General features: G+C 35.3%; 2 protein-coding genes across 2 annotated transcripts; one reads left to right on the top strand and one right to left on the bottom strand.

Moving 5' to 3' along the window:
* The first annotated feature begins 6,017 nt into the window (after window positions 1-6,017).
* LOC130820453 (acetyl-coenzyme A synthetase, chloroplastic/glyoxysomal-like) lies at window positions 6,018-12,972 on the top strand. The gene is made up of 18 exons (XM_057685834.1): window positions 6,018-7,182; window positions 7,327-7,470; window positions 7,771-7,926; window positions 8,039-8,161; window positions 8,263-8,431; window positions 9,053-9,135; window positions 9,286-9,387; window positions 9,661-9,749; window positions 9,862-9,952; window positions 10,240-10,353; window positions 10,766-10,842; window positions 10,922-11,000; window positions 11,088-11,156; window positions 11,249-11,424; window positions 11,556-11,612; window positions 11,827-11,917; window positions 12,022-12,120; window positions 12,448-12,972. The coding sequence occupies exons 1-18, from the start codon at window positions 6,793-6,795 to the stop codon at window positions 12,631-12,633; spliced, it is 2,295 nt and encodes a 764-aa protein (XP_057541817.1). The 5' UTR covers window positions 6,018-6,792; the 3' UTR covers window positions 12,634-12,972.
* A 1,999-nt stretch (window positions 12,973-14,971) lies between these two features.
* On the bottom strand, window positions 14,972-22,073 carry LOC130820454 (prohibitin-3, mitochondrial-like). The gene is made up of 3 exons (XM_057685835.1): window positions 21,402-22,073; window positions 16,889-17,318; window positions 14,972-15,308 (listed from the first exon to the last, which is right to left on the bottom strand). The coding sequence occupies exons 1-2, from the start codon at window positions 21,887-21,889 to the stop codon at window positions 16,961-16,963; spliced, it is 846 nt and encodes a 281-aa protein (XP_057541818.1). The 5' UTR covers window positions 21,890-22,073; the 3' UTR covers window positions 14,972-15,308; window positions 16,889-16,960.

Raw genomic sequence — 22,073 nt, 5'->3', positions numbered from 1 at the left:
GTTCCTCCCGAAGCGGGACTTAAATCATACCTCAATGCTAGTCCACTTCTTCAAACAGCACAAAAGGTCCAAACCATTCAATTCTTCAACCACTGGGGGAAAAGAGAGGACTTCCTAGAGTCAGTCCAGAACACATGGTCCACTGATATTCAGGGCCCTATGAGCCACCAAATCATTGAAAAACTCGAGCTGATCCAGACTCTGTGCTACCAGAAGTTCAAGAAGGATGAACAGACTGCAGACATTCAAGTTGAGAGCAACTTGCTCAAAGCTCAACAAAAGGTACATCTCCACCCATCTAACGTGCACCTTATTAATCTTGAATGTAAAATGACAGATATCCTCAAAAAGGCCAAGGAGGAAAGAGATTCAGCCCTTCAACAAAAGGGTAAAATTGCTTGGCTCACCATGGGGCATGAAAATAGAAAATTCTTCCACCAGTCTATCAAACACATACACAACTTAAACACCATCAATGTGCTCCATATGGGTAATAATATCATCAGGGACCAGACAAGGATCAAAGAGATCTTCCAAGAGTACTATATGGACCTCTTGCGTAGAGATATTAATGATAGACGCCTCATCAAAACCTTCTTTCATTATCTTTCTCTGAGGAGGAGATCAAGAGGACTTCCTGGAGCATCCCTGAGAATAAAGCCCTCGGCCTCGATGGTTTCAACAGTGGCTTTTACAAGGCATCTTGGCCAGTGGTAGGCCCAAACGTGGTTAGCGCCATCCAGGATTTCTTCGACTCTGGGGTTCTTCCTAAGGCATGGAATGTGACAGCCCCACCTTAATGCCTAAGACCCAGGAGACTATAGGCCCATCTCTTGCTGCAATGTTATCTACAAATGCATCTCTAAACTAATATGCAGCAGACTCAAACTTGTTTTAGGGTCTATCATCAGCTCCAATCAAGGGGCGTTCGTGTAAGGACGCTGCATCCTACATAATATCCTTCTTTGCCAGGATGTGGCGAAGCATTATGGAAGGAAAAACTACATGCCCTGTTGCCTTCTCAAAATGGATCTCCACAAGGCTTACGACACCCTGAACTGGGACTTCCTTAAGGACATGATGATCGCTCTTAACTTCCCACCCCGGTTTGTCAAGAGAATCATGACGTGCGTTACCTCCACCCGTTACTCCCTGATCTTAAATGGTAACCCTCTAGAAACCTTCAAGGCTAAACGTGGAGTTTTTCAAGGAGATCCTATGTCTCCTTTGCTCTTCGTCATTGGCATGGAATACTTATCTAGGATCCTCAAAGTAACGGGTGAAGCGAAGGAATTTAATTTTCACCCTAGATGCTCCAAAATAAAACTTAACCATCTTATCTTTGCGGATGACTTGATGCTGTTCTGTAAAGGGAATATGTAATCCATTAAGATCCTCATCAAAGGCGTGGAAACATTCTCCTCAAGCTCTGGCCTCAAAGCCAACAACAATAAACCAGCCATATACCTTGCTGGAGTCAGTGATAGTGTCAGATCACATGCTGCTAGTACACTCGACTTTGCCTTTGAGTCCCTTCCAGTTAAATACTTAGGCATGCCGCTCACTTCCAAGCGATACACTGCTGCTGACTGCGTTTACTTAGTGGAGATATTGACAAATCGAATTCGCTCTTGGTTCGCAAGGAGTCTCTCTTATACAGCCAGACTCCAGCTAGTTAACTCGGTCCTCATGAGCATCACGAACTATTGGAGCCAAACTGTTATCCTCCCCAAGCGCATCCTGAACCAGATTAATACGGCTTGTAGGTCCTATCTTTGGCATAGCGAAACAAAAAGTAAATTTCCATGGAATGTAAGCTGGGAGAAAATCTGCAGAACCAAACAAGAGGGAGGCTTAGGCACCCGAAACCTGCAGCATTGGAACCTAGTTGCTGTAGGTAAGATTGCCTGGCACATAAGTTCCAAAAAAGATTCTCTCTGGGTTAAATGGGTACACGAAGTGTATATGAAAGGAGCCCGCTGGGAACTTTTCAACGCCCCTATCACGACAAGCTGGGTGATCACAAAACTTTGTCGGGTAAAGGAAAAATTGAACAACTGGATGAAATCCCCTAGCTATTCCATTGAAGTCGTATACAAAGAAATATTGGGAATAACGGATAAAGTACCCCTGGGCAGACACAGTTTGGGACAGAGCTGTCATTCCTAGAAGCCGCTTCGTGGTGTGGCTCGCCTACCATGGAAGACTCAAAACAAAACAAAGACTCAAGAGAGTAGGGGTGGTAGAGGAAGATCATTTGCCCCATATGCGATTCACATACCGAAATGACTGAGCACCTCTTCTTCAACTGCGACTTCAGCCGTCAATGTGTGGAAGCGCTTAAACAATGGTTGGGTGTTAACTGGAGCATCAAGAACATGAATGACTTATTTCGCTAACACTGCATGCCTAGACCACAGTGGAGACTCATAGTCGCTACCTTCAGCAACCTCATCTATACTATCTGGACCGTGAGAAATAAAGCTATCTGGCAGAAGAAGGTTATCACAATTCAGAGGGTAGTTGAAACAATCAAAACAGACTCCAAGATCAGATTCAACTCCCTAACCCTCAAGGAGTCCACATCCCTTTTATTGAGGAACTTGTAATTTTTGACTACCGCTGTGTACGCTTGTAGCTTTTCTTGTTTGGTGTCCTAGCAGCCCTTGTTCTTCTTGCTTTTGTTCAGCTAGTTCAGCATATCGCCGTATGTGACTTTTTGAGATAACCCGGCCTCTCCTTTGCACATGAAGAGTGAGAAGGGGAAACGCTTCCTAGAAGGTGGGCCCCTTCTTCACACTGATGCATTTGATAAGGAAAGCCCCGGTTATCTAGGTTTCCTTATATTTGTTTAGTGTTAATAGAAAATCGTTTGACAAAAAAAAAAATTAATAATGATAATAAAAATAAAAATAACAATAATAATAACAATAATAATAATAATAATAATAAAATGAAAAGGATGACAATGTTTAGCAATACCTATTTTGTCGGGTTTCTCTGTATGGAAGTTTGTGAATACAACTTCATGATTTTAGTTTTTGCTATTTTCACTCTTAAATACCTAATGACCTAGTTTTAACTTTTAAGCTTTATGACTTCAGAATTTTGATTGGAATGTGGGACCTACACTTAACCTTGGGTTTCATTCACTCATTTACCTATGTTATACTCTCTCCAATTCAGAATACACCAAGTATCTTTTATTTTATTTTTTTTTACCTTTTTTTAGCTGGTTAAATAAGATCATATATGAAAAAAAAAATATGATATTTTTAAAATTTTAATAGGGGTTAGTATTTAGTAAGTGTAAAGATGTAAAAAAGTTAAATACAGTAAGACTAAATTTGTAAAATTAACATACCTTAAATATATTAGAGATATTTAAGATGATTTGATCCAATAAAAAAATTGAGACATTTAGGATGAATAGGATGGCTTATCATATATGACTATATCAATTTCTTTGATTTTGCAACTACATGTACAGGAATCATATTTTATTATATATTTACCTCATTTTGTATGATTAAATTTTATTTTAATCCAATTTTGATAATTAATTTTTAATATTGTAAGATTAATAATTTAATATGGATACAGGAGTCAATTTTGGCACGATTCAAAATTGATCCAATAACTCAACAAACACCTTTATTTGCAAATTCTAACATATAATTTAAATCTGTTTCAGTTTTCTAGACGTATATGCAACAGCTAGTCTCTTGAGAGACGTATTTCAAGCCCAACCCATTAAAGATTAATGTTTACTTATCGTATTTTTAGTGCCTACTTACATTATCCTTAATGCTTACTTATTGTATCCTTAATCACTTAATGCCTATTTTAAATATCTTAAATGTTTACTTACATTATTTTTAATGCCTACTTATAATATTTTAAAAAATATATAATGGACCTGCCCAATTAGAGATGGTCTCTCAAAAAGACTATTTCTCACAAGAATTTGTGTATATGCAAAGTCAAAATGACGGCACGAGGTATTTCAAGAATTGAGAATATATTTTAAGAAAAATTTGACTTGAGTATGGAGTATACAATTATTTTTGTCTCCTTTTTTGTTATCGAATTTCGACTTTATTTACGCTTTGTTAATTCAATTAGTATAATAAATTGGAGAATCGAGTTTTATCTCAATTAGAGTAAATATTATTTTTACATATAAGGATTGTAAATTCGATTGTTCATAGTTCATTTCTTTCTTGGATTGTTCATAGTTCATTTCTTTCTTCAACATATCATGTAATTAAAAAAATTAAGTATAATAAAGTAAATATTAGTTGACAAAATCAACATGGAGATTACGGATAATTGTGCCTTTTAAACTTTTTTGTATACCAAGCCAATTTAGTACAGCATTGTTACTTAATTCGTATTATTTTATGGATAAATAAACCGAGTGAAGGAGTTTTAGAGGCTCCATGAATAGTTGAGTAGAGGGTCCACGGATCGTATAAGTACATTCGTACTCGTAGTATCTCTAGTACTCTTATCCCATCGATTTCTGATGGAATACGATGTCTTAGTATTGGTATGATTACACCAAATCTTATGAAAAAAATTACATTGATACCCAAGAAGTTAACATCAATTAATATACAGAAAATAACGCAGTCTCTATTAGAGATGTACAATAGAGTAGGACTCGTTAGAAGGCCGTGATTCGACCTAATTTAAAAGGTAACAGTCGAGAAATAAAGAAAAATAGTGGGTCAAGGTGGACTATCAATGGGTCGGTTTTGTATAACTCACAAAGATTAAGACGTACTAAAAATTTTTATAATTTACACTCCTATTAATTAAATTTGTTTTTAAATGTAGCTAAAATTCCTTTAACAAATATAACAGCTGCAACGTATAAATCCGACCGAGTCAAATGAGTTGTTAGCCAAACCAGATGAAATAAAGATTTTTCATGGCCCATCTTTTAATGACTCAAAGAAATCTACTCGGGCCAGCCCATAAAACACCCATCGTTCCATTAAAAAAACAAGCAAGGATATGAGTCACATTAATTACATGAAAATTAACCATTTTTGTTTACCCAATTATCTCAAACTAGCATAGCAAAATCTTCTTGGTCCTTTGCCAAGAAAGTTGAATATGAATTCTTAACCTAAGAAGTAGTTTTATAACTATGAAAATCAAATTTTATTTTAATTTAAATTTATATGATTGAATCTCATATATTTTTTGTTTTTCCTCAGCCTATTATATAATCTGAAAAGCTTTTCTATTAATGCCTTCTTGGTGTTATGTTGGTAAAAACTTCTAGATGCCTAGACACCACTTATGTATGGTACCTTTCCTACTAGATTCCATCCATTTCATTTGTCTTATAGAACAATTTAATATATGGTACCTTTCCTACTAGCTAGAGTCCATCCATTTCATTTGTAACTTATAAAACAATTTAAAATGCCAGTTGTACATTTGGTTTTTTTGCCAAGATTATTCAATGATCATTCAAAACTTAAAAAAGTTAAGATCATATGAGCAAGAGTTCTTAAACGAGTAAGAATAAAATTCATTGGACACCCATTAAAGTCCTATTATACTTCATGTCAAAGTTTCATTCACGAACAAAAGAAAATAAAGTATTCGAACAAAAGAAAATAAAGTAGTCGTGACTCGCGAGGTGTGTATTTTGTATATATGCATAAGGTGCTATCAAACGCAAAAGCAAACAGAAATCGATCGCACCCAATGACATTTTGTCACACCAAGTGACAAAACAGTTTGCGAGATGGACATTGGTCGCAAGGTGCAACGAGTTGTTGTTTTGTGATTTCTTGCTTTGTTTCACTAATTAGTATTCATGAATAGTCGCTATTAATACAAGATAATTGATTGCTATGTAAAGACATGTATATGAGTTCAAAAAATATTGAATGAATAAAAAAAGTTGATGGATTTATGTGTTTTTAATCTATAAATAAGAGAAATGTATATGAATTCAAAAAAAAATTTTTTTTTTTCTCTAATACCTTAACTTTCATAAGTTCTCTAATTATTCTCTCATCTAATAACTTATCTATTTTAGATAGTATTCCAACCACTTTTCTCAGTTATTGTCCACACATCTTTTTCATTTTATTGACTATGAGTATGATTCATCTACTATCCTTCCCTCAAATCCTATTTTTGCACGAATATACCTGATTGAGAAGTAAGACTAAGACTTATACCAGTTATGAGTGGTGCAAATCTCTATGATTGAGTAGCAATATAAGGACCATTGCTCAAGTTAGCCTATCTTGTGGGGTCCCAAAATCCAAGTTAATTTGATACAAACCATGCAAACTCCCTTGTATTTTTTTCTCATTGCCTATCATCCACTATCACCCTACTTCTTCACACTTCATACGTCACTCTTCATTCTTTCTTCTATATCAAATCTATTCTCTACTCTTATAACCTAAATCCCCTTTCCATTTTACTCAATTTCCTCCATTGAAATTCATATTACCTAAATTCTTTTCCCCCATTTATCTTACTTTTATAGTTAATATATAATATATTTATTTGTAATTAATACTTGCAATTAATAATAATATTTTTTTTCCAATAAATTAATTAGTTACCTTCTTGTGATCTGCACCCTTTATCATTTTCCCCATTAAAAATGTTATCTTTATTTTAATACCCCATTTTAATATTTGTATTTTCAGAATTACAGATCCCAATTTTTAGGTCATTCACAAATTTGTATAAAATTTAACGGTCAGCAACTACCTACCGTTCTACTCCAATCCCCAATACAAACACAACATGATGCAGTCTCTTTCCTGTTCTTACTCAATCAGTCGAGCCTTGTTGTTATATAGCAATAATAGTGGAAGTACTAGTAATAGTACCCAATTACCTAGACCCACAAATTTCAAAAAGAATTACCTTTTTAGGGATCTGGGTCAGATTATTTGTCAATTTCACGAAAAGGGTCATCTTAATTTCGTCGCTGGTGACCGGAAAATGAGGAATTTGACGACACAAAATCATCTTAGACATGTTGAATCTTTGCCGATTTTTCCTTCTGGGGCTGGGAAATTAGCCCATTTGAATGCTGTTATTCTTGGGGAAGCTCTTGCTTCTGAGGAAAATGAAATGGTTTTTCCTAGCCAGGAATTTTCCAACAATGCACTTGTTTCTAATCCTGATAAGGTGATTTTTTTAGAAGTTTTTTGGTTTAATTCTAGCTGTATTTAGAAAATGGTGATTGGTTTAAGGTTTTGTTTTATATATTTTGTTGTATTTTTGTTCATATGTTGGAAGTATATTGACAATTAATGATTTTTTTGGTTCAAGTATTTGGAGATGTATAAGAGATCAGTAGAGGATCCAGCAGGGTTTTGGGGAGATATTGCTGAAGAGTTTTATTGGAAGAAGAAATGGGGAGGGCAAGTTTGCTCTGAGAATTTGGATGTGAGAAATGGAAGTATTAACATTGAGGTGGGTGATTGATTTTATTTTGAAAATCATGCTTTTTGATCAATTTATTGGAAAAGTAAAATGACCCGGTAAATCATGTCCACTTCTGACGTTTGCTAATAAGGATCGATCGAAAATAACTTTTTTGTTAGTTCTAACATTAACAAGGGGAATACTGAATACATCCGATCCTCCCAAACCCCACCTTAGGTGGGAGCCATTTAATGGCATTGGGGTAATAAATGTTGTTGGCGAAGTTCAAATTGAAATAGTGAATGTGATTATGAGCTTATGATGTGGGAAAATTTGTGATCTTGGCAGTGGTTCAAAGGTGGGATGACCAACATATGTTACAACTGTTTGGATAGAAATGTTGAGATGGGGAATGGTGACAAAGTTGCATTGTATTGGGAAGGGAATGATCCTGGTTTTGATGACAAATTGACTTTCAGTCAGTTGTTGGAGAAAGTTTGTCAGGTAAAATTTGAAATTGTTTCTTTGTGTTTAGTTTAGATCTAGGCTCTTGTTTTGATTTGAACTTGTACTAAGTTGATATGGTACTTGGGGTTCGTTTTGCTCGCTTTAACAGCTAGCAAATTACTTGAAAGATGTCGGTGTCAAGAAGGGTGATGCTGTTATTATCTATCTGCCTATGCTAATGGAACTTCCAATTGCAATGCTTGCGTGTGCTCGAATTGGTGCTATTCACTCGGTATTGCTCAAAGCTTCTCTCCTTCAAATGATTTAATTCGATTGCTTTTAAACTTACCAAATAAGTTGCTTTCTATGGCTGTCAATATTCTGTGTGTTTAGGTTGTCTTTGCCGGTTTCTCTGCCGAATCACTTGCACAACGGATCATAGATTGCAAGCCAAAGGTTGTTCTTACTTGCAATGCTGTTAAAAGAGGAGCAAAGGTTATTGGACTCAAAGCCATTGTTGATGCGGCTCTTGCTGAATCAGATACGGAAGGCGTTTCTGTAGGTACACACTTGACATTTTTTTACTGTCCTACTGCCTATTATCTACGCCACAACCACATCAATGGGAGAAAGACTTAATAGTACATTTTCCGCTTGTCAGGGTCGACCCTATGAGGGTTCAAGAGGGGCCTGCGCCTCGGGCCCATCCCAAAAACTAGAACAAGCCTAACCCAAATTCATATATATATATATATATATATATATATATATATATATATATATATATATATATATATATAATCTTGATACTCCTACTCTTCCTCTTCCATATAACAATTTAGAGCCCACAATTCTTATCTTGCCTTAGGCCTCTTAAAACTCAGGGCCGGCCCTACTGCTTTTATATCATTTGCATAACCTAAGTCTAGTACCAGCTGAATACCCAAATGCTCTTTGTAGTTTGTAATTTATACCTCATAGTTTCTGAAATATATAAAAGTATACTCCCTTTTTGTATAGTGAAGTAATCATGCTTAAGGATTCTTTTCTAATAGTTTTGTGATTGTTTTTTGATAGTCATTATACGGTGTCGGTTCCATGTGTCTCATGATGTTTTAAACTCTTTCCTGGTTTTTCTGTAAGAATGTGTAGTGAAGCTTGGAACTATTTATCATTTGAACAGATGTATGTTTAACATATGAAAACCAGTCAGCCTTGAAAAAAGAGAACACTAAATGGAAGGAAGGAAGAGATATTTGGTGGCAGGTTGGTATACATAGTTGGTTTAACATGTTTTTGTCACTAGAAAGTTGTAAGACTTGTAACCCGTCTAGCCAACTTCTCTTATATTATTAATCGTTTTCGTGAGTTTGAGACGATTATTCAAAGGGGATTGATTCTATTTGTACCCTTCAGGATGTCGTGCCAAAATACCCGAGTACTTGTGATGTTGAATGGGTTGACGCAGAGGATCCTCTATTCTTGCTTTACACTAGTGGAAGCACAGGAAAGCCCAAGGTATAAGGGGTTATGAACTTACTAATTCTACATAATTATTGCTCTTTTCGTTTCTTTAACACAAAGTTTTGTATGAGATGGTCTCATTGAAAGACGCTCCTTATACTTGGGTTAAATAGCTCATCTGATATATTAGAATATGAGCTCTTTGTTTGAGGTTGTCTCACCGAAAGCAGTCTCTTACAAAAGTAACTTTTTCATTAATGATTGAAGTATAGCTAATCAACTTTGTAGTATAAGCTATGAATTCTTACCATGCCCAAATCCGTCTAGGGTGTCGTCCACACTACTGGAGGATACATGGTGTACACCGCGACAACATTCAAGTACGCCTTTGACTATAAGCCGTCCGATGTGTACTGGTAAGACTGAAAAAACAAGTCAGTATGTGTGTACTGTGTACTACACTCAACACAATCATTATATGTATATCTGTAAATTTATGATGTAAATCATATGGCATGTGATGTATAGGTGCACGGCTGACTGTGGTTGGATTACTGGACATAGTTATGTCACATACGGCCCTTTGCTCAATGGAGCTACTTGTCTTGTGTTTGAAGGGGTAATTACATGCCTAATTCCCTAATTTTTGTGTTTTTTTTATGGGTACACATGATCTTTGCACCGATTTTAGCTACTTGTCTTTCTCGAACCAAGAGACTCTTTGGCCGCATCCTCCTTTGTGGGTATGGGCCGCTGTCTTCCATCCCCTTAGAGCCTGATCATAGTTTCTACGAGCGGGATACACTAAGATCATATGTTGATCTAGTTAGGCACTCAAAAGTGTCGGTTCATTTAAACCTGTATTAACCAATTGTTTTATGCATGTTTGCTTGGTTGTCATTATAGGCTCCAACTTATCCAGATGCTGGCCGCTGTTGGGACATTGTTGATAAATACAAAGTGTCAATATTCTATACTGCTCCTACACTGATCAGATCTCTCATGCGTGAGGGTACCGAGGTATGTCTATATCAGATACTAATCTAGAGACGAGACAAACTCCACATCAAGAGAGAATAACCCTCGATCCTGGTCTATGCAGTTACCTATGTTTTGTGCATTGCACATTTTTGGCAGTGTGACATTCGGCTGTATATATGGTAGCCTTTTGAGCTGCTCCTCTCGAATATCACTGCTCTCGCCACATGCTACATCTGGTTCAATTAGTTGTTACACTTGCATAATAACTACCATTCATCAATCAATATTGTTTTAATTAAGCACAACTTAAGGGTCGAAATAGAGCATTGGATAGCATGAAAACAAGAAGTGTAGCAACTCTTACAAGCCATAGAAACTACAAAGTTCCCTTTTTGTAGTAATAATGAACTTTACTACGTAGATGTGTTTATTGTCTCCGTCTATTTTGCAGCCCGTTACTCGTTACTCACGCAAATCACTAAGGGTTCTGGGAAGTGTGGGTGAGCCGATCAATCCTAGTGCATGGAGGTTCTCCCACTCTTTATCTTCTTCCTTTAAACTTCAAGATCTGATTGCTCTTGTTAACCTTGAATGCGATTCCTTTCAGGTGGTTTTTCAATGTCATTGGTGAATCGAGGTGTCCCATCTCTGACACTTGGTGGCAGACCGAAACTGGTGGATTTATGGTGGGTAAATCACTCCTTTTCCCTTAGTCACACTATATATGGTTAGTTTCTGGCCGACTGTATTGTGTTCACGGTTGCTCCTGACAGATTACTCCTTTGCCGGGTGCCTGGGCGCAGAAGCCAGGTTCCGCCACTTATCCTTTTTTCGGAGTTCAGGTTGCTTGCAATATCTTATGTTTCTATTTCATCTCTCTGCCTCATCATTCACACTACTACTTGTACTCATTCTTGCCTTGTTTTTCTTCCAGCCCGCCATTGTAGATGAGAAGGGCAATGAGTTAGAAGGTGAGTGTAGCGGGTATTTGTGTATGAAGCACTCATGGCCTTCAGCCTTTCGAACTCTATATGGTGATCATGAACGATATGAAACAACGTATTTTAAGCCATTTCCCGGTTATTATTTTACCGGTGATGGCTGCAGTAGGTACTATTGTACTAATTTCATTTTATAAATTTATCATAAAACTATCACGAATTATGTGACATTAGCTTATTGAATGGCTGGATTTTGCTTGCCCCCGTATATTTGTTGAATTCTTTACTTGTGTGTTACAGGGATAAAGATGGTTATTACTGGCTCACTGGAAGAGTGGACGATGTCATCAACGTGAGGTACATATTGTTACCACATTGACCAGATTAGTGTAACTTTATTTGCTCAAAATGGCTCAAGATAGCCCAAAACCGACCATAGTTACCGTTTTTTGATTCACTATTCGCGAGGAAATCAGCGGACATGTAGAACTGAATTAGAACAAAGGAACTCAAGCTATAAAAATGCACGTCAAATGACTCAAAGATTCATACATGTTTGTATTTTGCTCAGTGGTCATCGTATTGGCACAGCCGAAGTGGAATCTGCTCTAGTTTCACATCCTCAATGTGCTGAAGCCGCTGTGGTTGGAGTCGAGCATGAGGTACTACGGAGTCTTTCATTCATAATTGTACAGCATATTTCTTTAGTAAGTTCTGTTATTGTACAAGAAATACTCTGTATTTACAACTTCAAAATTTCGTGTAGGTCAAAGGGCAGGGTATTTATGCATTTGTTACCTTGGTCGAGGGTGTTCCGTACAGTGATGATCTTCGTAAAAGCCTTATTATGACTGTCCGAAGTCAGGTTAGTTCTTAATCACCGTGTCCGAGGGTGTTCTTTTGTCTGGCTTAATTGGATCGTTTGTTTTTGTTGGTTATTGAACTAGTAGTAAGTTGCTCGTTAATGGAGATCTTTTGGTAACATTAGTTATTAAATTGTTGACTATTAAATGAAGAAAAGGTGACCAACTAGCTAAAAGATTTTTTCTTGTTAAATCGACTTTTTAACCAACCAACAAGTTAAAAGTCAAAAACCAATTCAAACGAGGCATTGGAGCATGGATTCCATACTTAATGCAATGTTGAATCATAAATTAATCATATGAACGGATTTCCTACCAAAATTCTGCAGATTGGTGCTTTTGCAGCTCCGGACAAGATTCACTGGGCGCCAGGCCTCCCTAAAACAAGAAGCGGAAAGATAATGAGGAGGATTTTGAGAAAGATTGCCTCAAGACAACTAGATGAGCTTGGAGACACCAGCACTCTGGCCGAACCTGCTGTTGTAGATCAGCTTATAGCCCTTGCCGATAAGTAAAACTTTCTAATCTGGAGGTGTGCTTAGGTGAAACAAACATTCTCTTTCGTCATGGCTACGTTTCTGCCAATGTGCGAGACTAGATATCTCGACGGAAGTTGTGTGCAAATTAATTGCTCGTTTGGTAGTCGTGAAACATAGATGTTGTTCCATGTTGTTTCGAGTTTTCGAATGACTGATTCGATATTGTTGTAATCATCGTTTGTCGTGTTAGATCTGCCTTTTTTTTGTAGATTGAAAGTAGTTAGAAACTGATTTTTTGAAAGTGTGTAGTGCAGTCCTAAATATGGATTGTATTACAGTTGAGTTGACAATATATTTTTTAACTAAATTGGTGTATAGTACTCCTGTTGTCCCTCTTAATTTCCTTCCTCCTAATTTTCATTCTCACACTCTTCTTTACTCCACCTAGTCATACAAGACCAATTCAGTATATAATTTGATTTCTCTTTATTTAATACTAAATCTACGTGGTTCCTTGTAAAAATCACATGCACAATACTACAATAGTAAAGAAAACAAATTAGTATTGTGAATATCCATGCAAATAATGTAGAGTTAAAAACCAATAAACAATTATAATAAGGCCAACCCATTAAAGACTAATGCCTATTTACTATATTCTTAATGTCTACTTACATTATCCTTAATGCTTATTTACCTTATTCTTAATACCTACTTTCAATATCTTAAATGTCTACTTATATCATTCTTAATGTCTACTTATAATATTTTTAAAAATATATAATGAACCGGTCCATTTAGAGATGATCTCTCAAAAAGACCGTCTCTCACAAGAATTTGTGTTTTCTTTATTTTCATTAAAGGCAAAAATACCTTTTTACTTACCCAAATCTCACCTTAATAACCACCTCTTCGGGACTTTCCGCTTCTCGAGCCCAATTCCTCAAAAACAAACAAGGAACTTTCTACCCCAAAGTCTCAATCGACAACCTCAATTTCCAATTGACAAACACCTCTAAGATTCTTGTTTGGTACTTCCTTCGTTCCATATTAGTTGCAACATTAGTAAAAATGCCACTATTTATTCATCACTCTTAATTTGTAATTAATTTTTAGTCTATAGACTAAAATATAGTCAAATGAGATCTTGTTTAATTCGTCTTATTGCAAAGATTATTAATATTAAATTTTTATAATTTATTATACATTATTAGAAATATTAAGAATTGAATTAGTATATTGAAATGTGTAAAACCTTACAAGTAAATTGAAACGGTGAAATTATATACCATATTTGAGCAACTTGTTCACACTAAAACTATTAATAATGAAAACTAATGTTTGTCGTTATCTTTTTATTGGATCGCCCTTTTTTATTTTTGTTATGATTAATAAAAACGTAAAAGACAAATCGAAAATATCAATCAATTTACTTCTTAAATTACTCAAGAGAATGAAAATACAGTATATATTAATTTCGTTGTAATTAAGTTCAGCACAACGTAGTCACAAATGTAAAATGTCAAATCAATTTAATTTCAATTCAATTATAAAAAATAAAAAAAAAATTTACTTAATTCAAAGTAAGGGCTTTATTAAAAAAGCGAAAATCAATCGATTAATTTTTAATTCATTATAAAATGAAAAAAAAAACTAATTTTGTTTAATTAAAACAATTGCAATATAGACACAAATTCAAAATGTCGATTAATTTAGTTTTGATTTAACTTTTAAAAATAAAAAATAGCCAAATTGCACAAAATGTGAGGTTTAAAATTTTAAGTATAGCAAAATCAAAAACACAGAAAATGTGAGGTTCAAAGTGAAATTATTTCTATTAGTTGAACCAATATACGTTTCAAGTCTTAAATTAATCATTTATAAACTTAAAATGATAAATTATAATCTTAACCAATTATAACCTCAAAATAATAACTTTTAAAGTATAACAGTGATCACTTATAACTTTAAAGAAATAACTTAAAATATTAAAATGATCAATTAAAAAAGTAAAGTTATAATATGATCTCTCACGATGAGACAGCCTCATACAAGTCAAGCCGGAGAAATTCATTAATTATGAACATTAATTATGGCGATCCCACCGAAATTGAAACACGTCAAAATAATGAAATGGTTTCATCCCTCTTGCAATTTTAACCACTATTTTTTCTCTCAAATCTCTCCCGAATCTCAATCACAAATTCACAACCTCTCCTTTTGATATAGTCCATCCACCCATTTCAGCAAAAAAGTTTAAAACATCATGCAAGTGTTGCAAATCAGGATTGCGAATCCAGAACGGGACATATCCTGATTGATCATTAAAACACGTGAATAGGAATAAATTACTCTATCCCTTTGAATCTTCATATGTGTAAACTTTTTGAATCATATGGTGCAAACTCAAAAGTGCAAACTTAAACGGACAAAGAGAGTATTCAGTATATACCCAAAGTAATGAAAGGAATGGTACTCCCTAGAGTCAATAAGATGCAAACAGTTTCCGACTTGCATTACTTATAGTACAAAACAATTTTATTTAACATCACAACACTTACCAAAATCGATCACAAGTCCATTTCCATATCGCTCAAATCCAGCGATACTGAAAAAAAAGGATGATCAAAGTGTTCATACCTATTATTAGAAACTAATTAAGATTCAATTTTCTTTGTTTCTTCAACTTTAAAAGTACTTGAGCCAAAAGCCTGCATCAATCAACACAAATATAACATCAAATTAGATCTACTTCTATAATTTCACAAGTTATGGGGGGCAAGACAAATTGTATAGCCTTAAAACAGTTAGTTATGACCACCAGTCCACCACACACAAGGGAGCATACAAATTAATTACTCTCACCAAGTGGGCCAGTTCCCAACTTCCAACTCTAAGCAAACACATTATACTGGACCTCCAATATCTAATGTGCTAGATTTCCCAGACATATAACGGCTTTTCAAAATGAAAAGGGTTTTTCTAAGAGGCAGAAGAACAAGACGTGGAAGTACGATGCAAAAGCCGAAAACAGTGCAATGAAATGTGTGGCTACCAAAATCTTCAATACCAAGACCAAGCTCAAGCTACACAACTAAAACTTTAAAACACGGCCAAAAGCAATCAGTGAAGTATGCAATGAAGAAAAACGAAAGCAATAGATCAGAAGGATCTTCAAGAAAACATGAAACATGGGCATTAGCAGCTTAGGAAAAATAAAGAAAAAACCAAAGAAAACACCAACCACAGAAAATGTCGGAAAAGAAAAACTACAAAGTTTTATTTATAAACTAAATAAAGTAACTTCAATAATGCTAATGTAGTAATTAACCTTCAAATTGACAACCATATTGACATTTCGACTCAAAATATGAACAGAGGTTTGGTTGGGTATCAAATGCAACAAAGCAGGATGTGCAATATATCTTGTAATTAACCACAAACAGTAGAGGTAGGAAGTGGAGGAAGAGAAGAAAAAAAGATGGAAGTATGTATGGGTAAAGACAACGTAAGTATTAGGGACCTTGGTATCCCTCAATTTCCAAAGTAGTTTAGAGAAAAGAACATGTATGTTTCAAGATTTATGTCGCAGATCTCAACTTTTAGTGATTTGAATCAAAAGAAAAATGCTTTAGTATCATCAACCCTTCTACAACATAGCAACCTATAGAATAACTAAAAGATATAGGGGGTGTTTGGTTATAGCTTTTTGCTTAGCTTTTTGGTTGACTATTGACTTTTGGCTTGTTAGTTGGTCAAATAGCTAAAAAAAAAGGGTGTGGTAAATAGCTTTTAAAGCAGTTGAAAAGCTTGGCTTTTAAACCAATATGAAAAAGCTACTCCTTCGGTTGGCTTGTTGGCCCACTTTCTCTTTTTCTCTAATAACCAGCCAACAGCCAATACTCACAGTTAACTTAAAAGGCAAAAAAGCCAGCCAACAATTCCAGTTGGTCAAACAAGCCAACTAAAAAAGCTAACAGCTAACATCCAAATACCTCCATAAGCTGAAGTCTCCAGTAAAAATTTAAAACTAAAAACCAATATTACCCGACTCACTGATCACCCTCAGAGTTGCAAATTGCAAACTGTAAACTGAGGCAAACAAGTTATGAAGTGTTTTTTAATTAATTTTGGTCTTTCTAGAAGATATTGAATTCGAAAAGCAAATTCAGTACTACTACTCCAAAGTTCCAAAAGATCAGACTATGATTATTTAACAAAAAAGTTGCATAAAAATTTGGAGGAGCCACAAATGAACAGGCAGAATAAAAAAACAAAACAAGCAGCTAACCTTCAAAACTTTCCGCACATTCAAAAACTTGATCACAACCTAACATTCATTCAGAGCCAATTCACCTTGCTCCTAGCGTGCAGGTGCGTTCATAGCCAAAAGAAGTTGATTTCCGGTGGGGAGATATGTCACATTAGCAGACCGCGCCATTGTTGCTGCATTCTCCTTCATGGCTTCAATCTTCCTCAACTCAATCAAACCCATACCAGCCGATGCAGTTGCCTCGGAAATTAATTTTGCAGACTCACTCTCTCCCTCTGCCCTTATGATTGCAGCGCGCCTCTCTTGATCAGCTTTCATAACCACATATTTGGACCTTTCGGCCTCCTGCTGAGCTACCTGCTTTTGCTCAACTGCCCTAGAGAATTCTGCACCGTATGAAAGGTGAGTGATTGCAACATCTTCCAATATAATGTTGAAATCCTTTGCCCTGCATACACAGAAAATATATACAGTTAGCTTCATCTAAGTGATGAATTTTCAAAAAAAATTAGAACAAGTCTACTCTTTCCCCTAAAATTTAAGCGCCCTCCTTTTTACTTTTTGGCACAAAATATTGTTCCAAATTCATCATCGACTTTACAACCCTAAGATAATAAATATAAACACCTGCAGTGCATTGCATGAAAGATCATTACTCCCTGCATCCCACTTTTTGTGCTACATTCTCTTCTCTAATGTGACCTTTCAAAATAGAATATAGCAAAAAGAATGAGACGGTGTGGTGCATCACAAGGTCATATTTAGTACAAAACAACAGCAACTAATTAACCCACTCAAATGAAGCTAACATTCCATCATAAGTCATGGCATAGTTTATGGATTAGCTATCAGCTACCCCACAACGGAGCTTAAAAAACCAACTTAACAACTCATATCTAATACTAACAGATACATTTCGATAAATATTTACATATATTTTCCCCCTTAAAACATTCCTATCTATTATTAAATGTTCAAGTAAATCTCAATCCATTCTTATTTTCAAACCATGTAACACAAATCATATTTGGTCTACCCGAAGAACTACACTACAATTTTCAACTGGTAAATTTTTAGTCTACTTTGCACATGAACAAGATAGTTTTCTCTCATTTTGTCTTCGATATCCAAGACTCTACGACGCTTTTTTATCTCTTCATCTTTAATTGACGCGCACCTAGACGTGAGGCGCACCAAGGCGACCAGAAAAACGCCTCAGAGAATCAAGGCGCAATGCAGTACAAGAGGCAAAGAAGAGACGTATGCCACGTTCGTCTCATATGTTACCTTCTATTTTTTACTTTTTTTTCAAGTTTCAGGTTCTAAAATACTTACCTTAGCTTGAATTACTGTATTATCCTCAAAGAAATACTTGTTTATTTGAATATAAAAGAGAAAAAAGCATTTTTCTTGCCCTAGCCAAAGTAGATGAAGATAGCAGGAGTATCGGTCTTGTCTTTTAAGTGCACCGCCATTCTTCTTCCTTTTTCCTTCTTGTTTCTTTTTGATTTCTAATGCTTCTATCTCATCTATTTTCTTTCCTCTCTCGTTTCTTCTTATTTTATTTATAGTGATTGGTTTTCTCTTGTTACTTTTTTTTTCCTTTTTACCCTTCTACTTCTATCTTTTATTACAATAATTCATTTAATCTCTAATTTATTTACAAATTAGTCAAAAGAATAATGATAAAGTAGTGTTTATCTAACTTGTATGTTGTAATAAAATTGACCTTGGAACCTTTTAGCGAAATTGTGTGCCTCACATACAAAAAACCCGTGCCTTCCCCTTGCGCCTTGGACCTTAGAAAAAAAAACTTTTACGCCTCGGTGTGCCTCGCGCCTCGCTCCTCGCGCCTCTTAAAACTAAGTCATCCATCATAACATACGCATTATAAAGACTCCATCTTCCTACAATAATTTCTTCAGAAAGCCTAAAACAATCTAATTCATATAGTAATGACGATCCAATAAAAGTCCATTACAATTTTCTCATAAACTTTAGTACCCCTTGATTGCATAACATTTCAGTCGCATCTCTTCATCAAAACTACACGCACTGAACCTTATTCTTTAACATTTTAATCAATACTTCCTTTCTAATGAAAAATTAAGTCACAGTCCCTAGAAAGATCTTTCTTATCTAACTTTACAACACCTTTACTTTGATCATATGTTACCTGAAACGCAAAACATAGGGTCGTTTATTAATCAGGAAGGTCCTACTCAGATTGCGGGATGACACCGTAGCCGATCGTCATGGGTCACGTCCCAAATCGTCATAGCGTACAACCCTTGTAGAGCTGAGATGTATGTGTATAGTAGGTGGTGCTGCCATGTTAAGTTTCTTAAAAGCCAAGGAGCCACCAATGTAGGGTTTTTTATGATATAAAGTTGTTGTGAGACTACTTACAAATGCTTTAGAGGGATTTGTATCATTAACTTAAAGTCAGCTTTGTCACATGTTTTAGTTTTACCCTTTAATTTCTTTTTATCTTTCTTTTCTTCCTTTTCATTTTTATCTAACTTCATCATTCCAAGTATTGTACAGTAAAAATTCTTAGCTTTTTATTTAGTTTTCTTACTCCTTTTTTTTTATTTTAATATCAAAATCGTACCCAATCGTTCTGGAGTCACCAAAGAAAATGTCGTCCCTGTCCTGCATTCCTGATCGTATTGCGATTTCAGGTAACAATGCTATGATCCTTCGTGCAACTAAAATTGCCATTTGTCGCAATGCATAAATATGAGAAAACCATATTTGGCAAGTACATTATTGGATTTGGCATGAGACTTGAAAATCATTACCACACTCTGAATTAATGTCATCATATAAAAAGATGTGACTTGTGTCCAAGGATAAAGTTTCATTACTACAAACATTAAAGTGAGGCTTTATATGTATTACACTAAATTCACTTAAGGTTGTCAAAGTTTATTATCAATTATCAATTACCAAAAAAGGTGCTAGTGTCTTCTATCTATTGTCTACTAAATGAGACATCGGGATCCTTAAAAGTAGCAATTCTTAACTATATACATCTTGATTTATAAATCACTATCAACTATTGGTGTTATCACACAACATTCAAGCACACATGATGATTGTTCAACAATCAATGTTTTGATAATGATATCAACCGCATGCATTCTCGAGTTGACTGATAGATTTTAAAGCAATTTTCATGGAAAGAAACCTATATAGAAAACTTGTAAAAGACCTCATCAAAGCTTCTTAAGCTAGTAGTTAGATTTGGTCATCTTTAATCAATTAATGGTCTATAAAAGTCTCAGTCTTCATTCAACTTGTGTAATGTTAAAAGGGGTTTTGAGTGGACATTTGGTAGTTGCGGATTTTTTCATCAAACTTCAGAAGTGACCACCATGTGGATAAATGTGAACGTGTATTTGGTCTTCCTTGAGCTACAAGTTTTAAAAGCGATCAAGCTTCACTTCAACAATTAATCAATCCTCATGCGGTCATGGTTGATCTTTTGGCTCGTAAAATAGGAGTAGGTTGTTATTACTCCACCTTTTTCTAACTACTACATTGTCCTCTCATGAGGTTTTGCAGAATTATTAGAGTGTAGTTTGATTGTAAATAAGAACAAAATTGGATTATGTGAATGGTAGTAAAAAGAAAGAAGACAAGTATTGACAAGAATATGAAAGAATTTATATTAGTACCAAACAAAGTGCTTGTATTCACCACATACTCAACCAAGCAACTATTAAAGCAATAAATGTTTTCACAATAAGATAGCCACCTTCATTTTTATCCCATAACAATTCACTACAATCAAATGAGAACGAGTTTATATTTGCTACGAGCATACCAATATCTGATTTGAAGCAAAGTCAATTGCCAAAAGCAACAAAACATTATCAAATATAGTTAACATACAATCATTAATTTGAGGAAGAAAAATGAAGTTTCAAAAACATGAACATATAAAAAGTTTAAAAGACGTTATGTCAAGCGCATATTCCACCGCACAGATTTTAGAAAGAAAACTAGCAATTTCCTATATGAAACCAAATGAACAGCTCAATTCCTGCAAAACCCTAGCTATTCCGAAATCACAAGCATGTAAACCTAATTTCAAAAATAAATTGGACAAATTAATTTCTCCCTAGTCCTTAGTTTAAAATCTAACGTAAACAAATATGATGACTTACTTAACAGGATGGCATCTACATGTACAAAATACAATGACTTTATTGATGACGAACTAAGATTTGAGAACAATTAAGGTCTGACAATTATAACTCACAAATCCCAATGCAAGACACAACCAATTACCAAAACTAAAAGATTCTCTTAGAATACCAACTGTTTCTCCAGTTAAACAATTTAGTTCAGCAAAATCCTTCAGAATGCATTATCATCTCTTGAAAGCATTTCGCAAATAGGAGTAGCAGATACCAAAACTAATAATTTATGATCTCTACAAAGCAAAAAATTGGTGAAAAATCAAATAATTCTTTCAATATTAGCAAAATGAAAGTAAAAATTTACCAAAAAACAAATATACCTTTTGACCAAGCTGTCTCTAACAAGAGCAGAAACCCTAGGACGCTCGGTGAGAAGCTGATCGGCATTAAACTGAGCAACAACAGCCTTCAAAACCTCATTACCAATAGAAGGAAGAACCTTATCATCATACTCCAAACCAAGAACTTGAAAAATACGAGGAAGACGGCTTTCATCGGGACGAGATAAAACCCTAAGAGTAAGATTCACCATTTGAAGATCTTTAGTACCAGACATAGATGAAAACGAATGAGGACGAGTTCGAATATCAAAGATGAAAGGTTTCTGAAGCCATGGAATGAGAAAATGAGTCCCTTCACCAGCAGTTTCATCGAGAACTCCACGAAAACGGTCGAAGAGAACAGCTCTTTGACCGCCATCGACATTGTAAAGAGAAGAATTGAGAGCAGTTAGACCAGCGCCAATCCCGAAGGCAGCTTTAGCGATATTGGTGAGGAGAGAGACTGCTTGCTGACTGCCCCCTGCCATGGCGGAAATTGGGACTTAGAAAAGATAGAGAAAAAATGAAGAAGAAGAAGAAGAAGAAGAAGAAGAAAGGATTTGGGGTTTAAGGGTGAAAACTGAAAAGTGGGAAACGAGGGAAAAATGGGAAAGTCGACGTATAAACCCTAGGGAGGGGAAAGGTATGCGGCTGTGTGGCTTGAAGAAGGTG

The sequence above is a fragment of the Amaranthus tricolor genome, chromosome 8, assembly GCF_026212465.1.
Source record: "Amaranthus tricolor cultivar Red isolate AtriRed21 chromosome 8, ASM2621246v1, whole genome shotgun sequence".
Taxonomy (NCBI): domain Eukaryota; kingdom Viridiplantae; phylum Streptophyta; class Magnoliopsida; order Caryophyllales; family Amaranthaceae; genus Amaranthus; species Amaranthus tricolor.
This window is presented reverse-complemented; position numbering and strand designations above follow the sequence as displayed.

Bases quoted from the DNA above. Each gene is read 5' to 3' on its own strand.
- LOC130820453 (XM_057685834.1), top strand. From the start codon at position 6,793: ATGATGCAGTCTCTTTCCTGTTCTTACTCAATCAGTCGAGCCTTGTTG. The intron at 10,354-10,765 runs GTATGTCTATAT...TCTATTTTGCAG, and splicing joins TCATGCGTGAGGGTACCGAG to CCCGTTACTCGTTACTCACG. The intron at 11,918-12,021 runs GTACTACGGAGT...AATTTCGTGTAG, and splicing joins TGGTTGGAGTCGAGCATGAG to GTCAAAGGGCAGGGTATTTA.
- LOC130820454 (XM_057685835.1), bottom strand. From the start codon at position 21,889: ATGGCAGGGGGCAGTCAGCAAGCAGTCTCTCTCCTCACCAATATCGCT. The intron at 17,319-21,401 runs GTATATTTGTTT...CTGTGTATGCAG, and splicing joins AGAGACAGCTTGGTCAAAAG to GGCAAAGGATTTCAACATTA.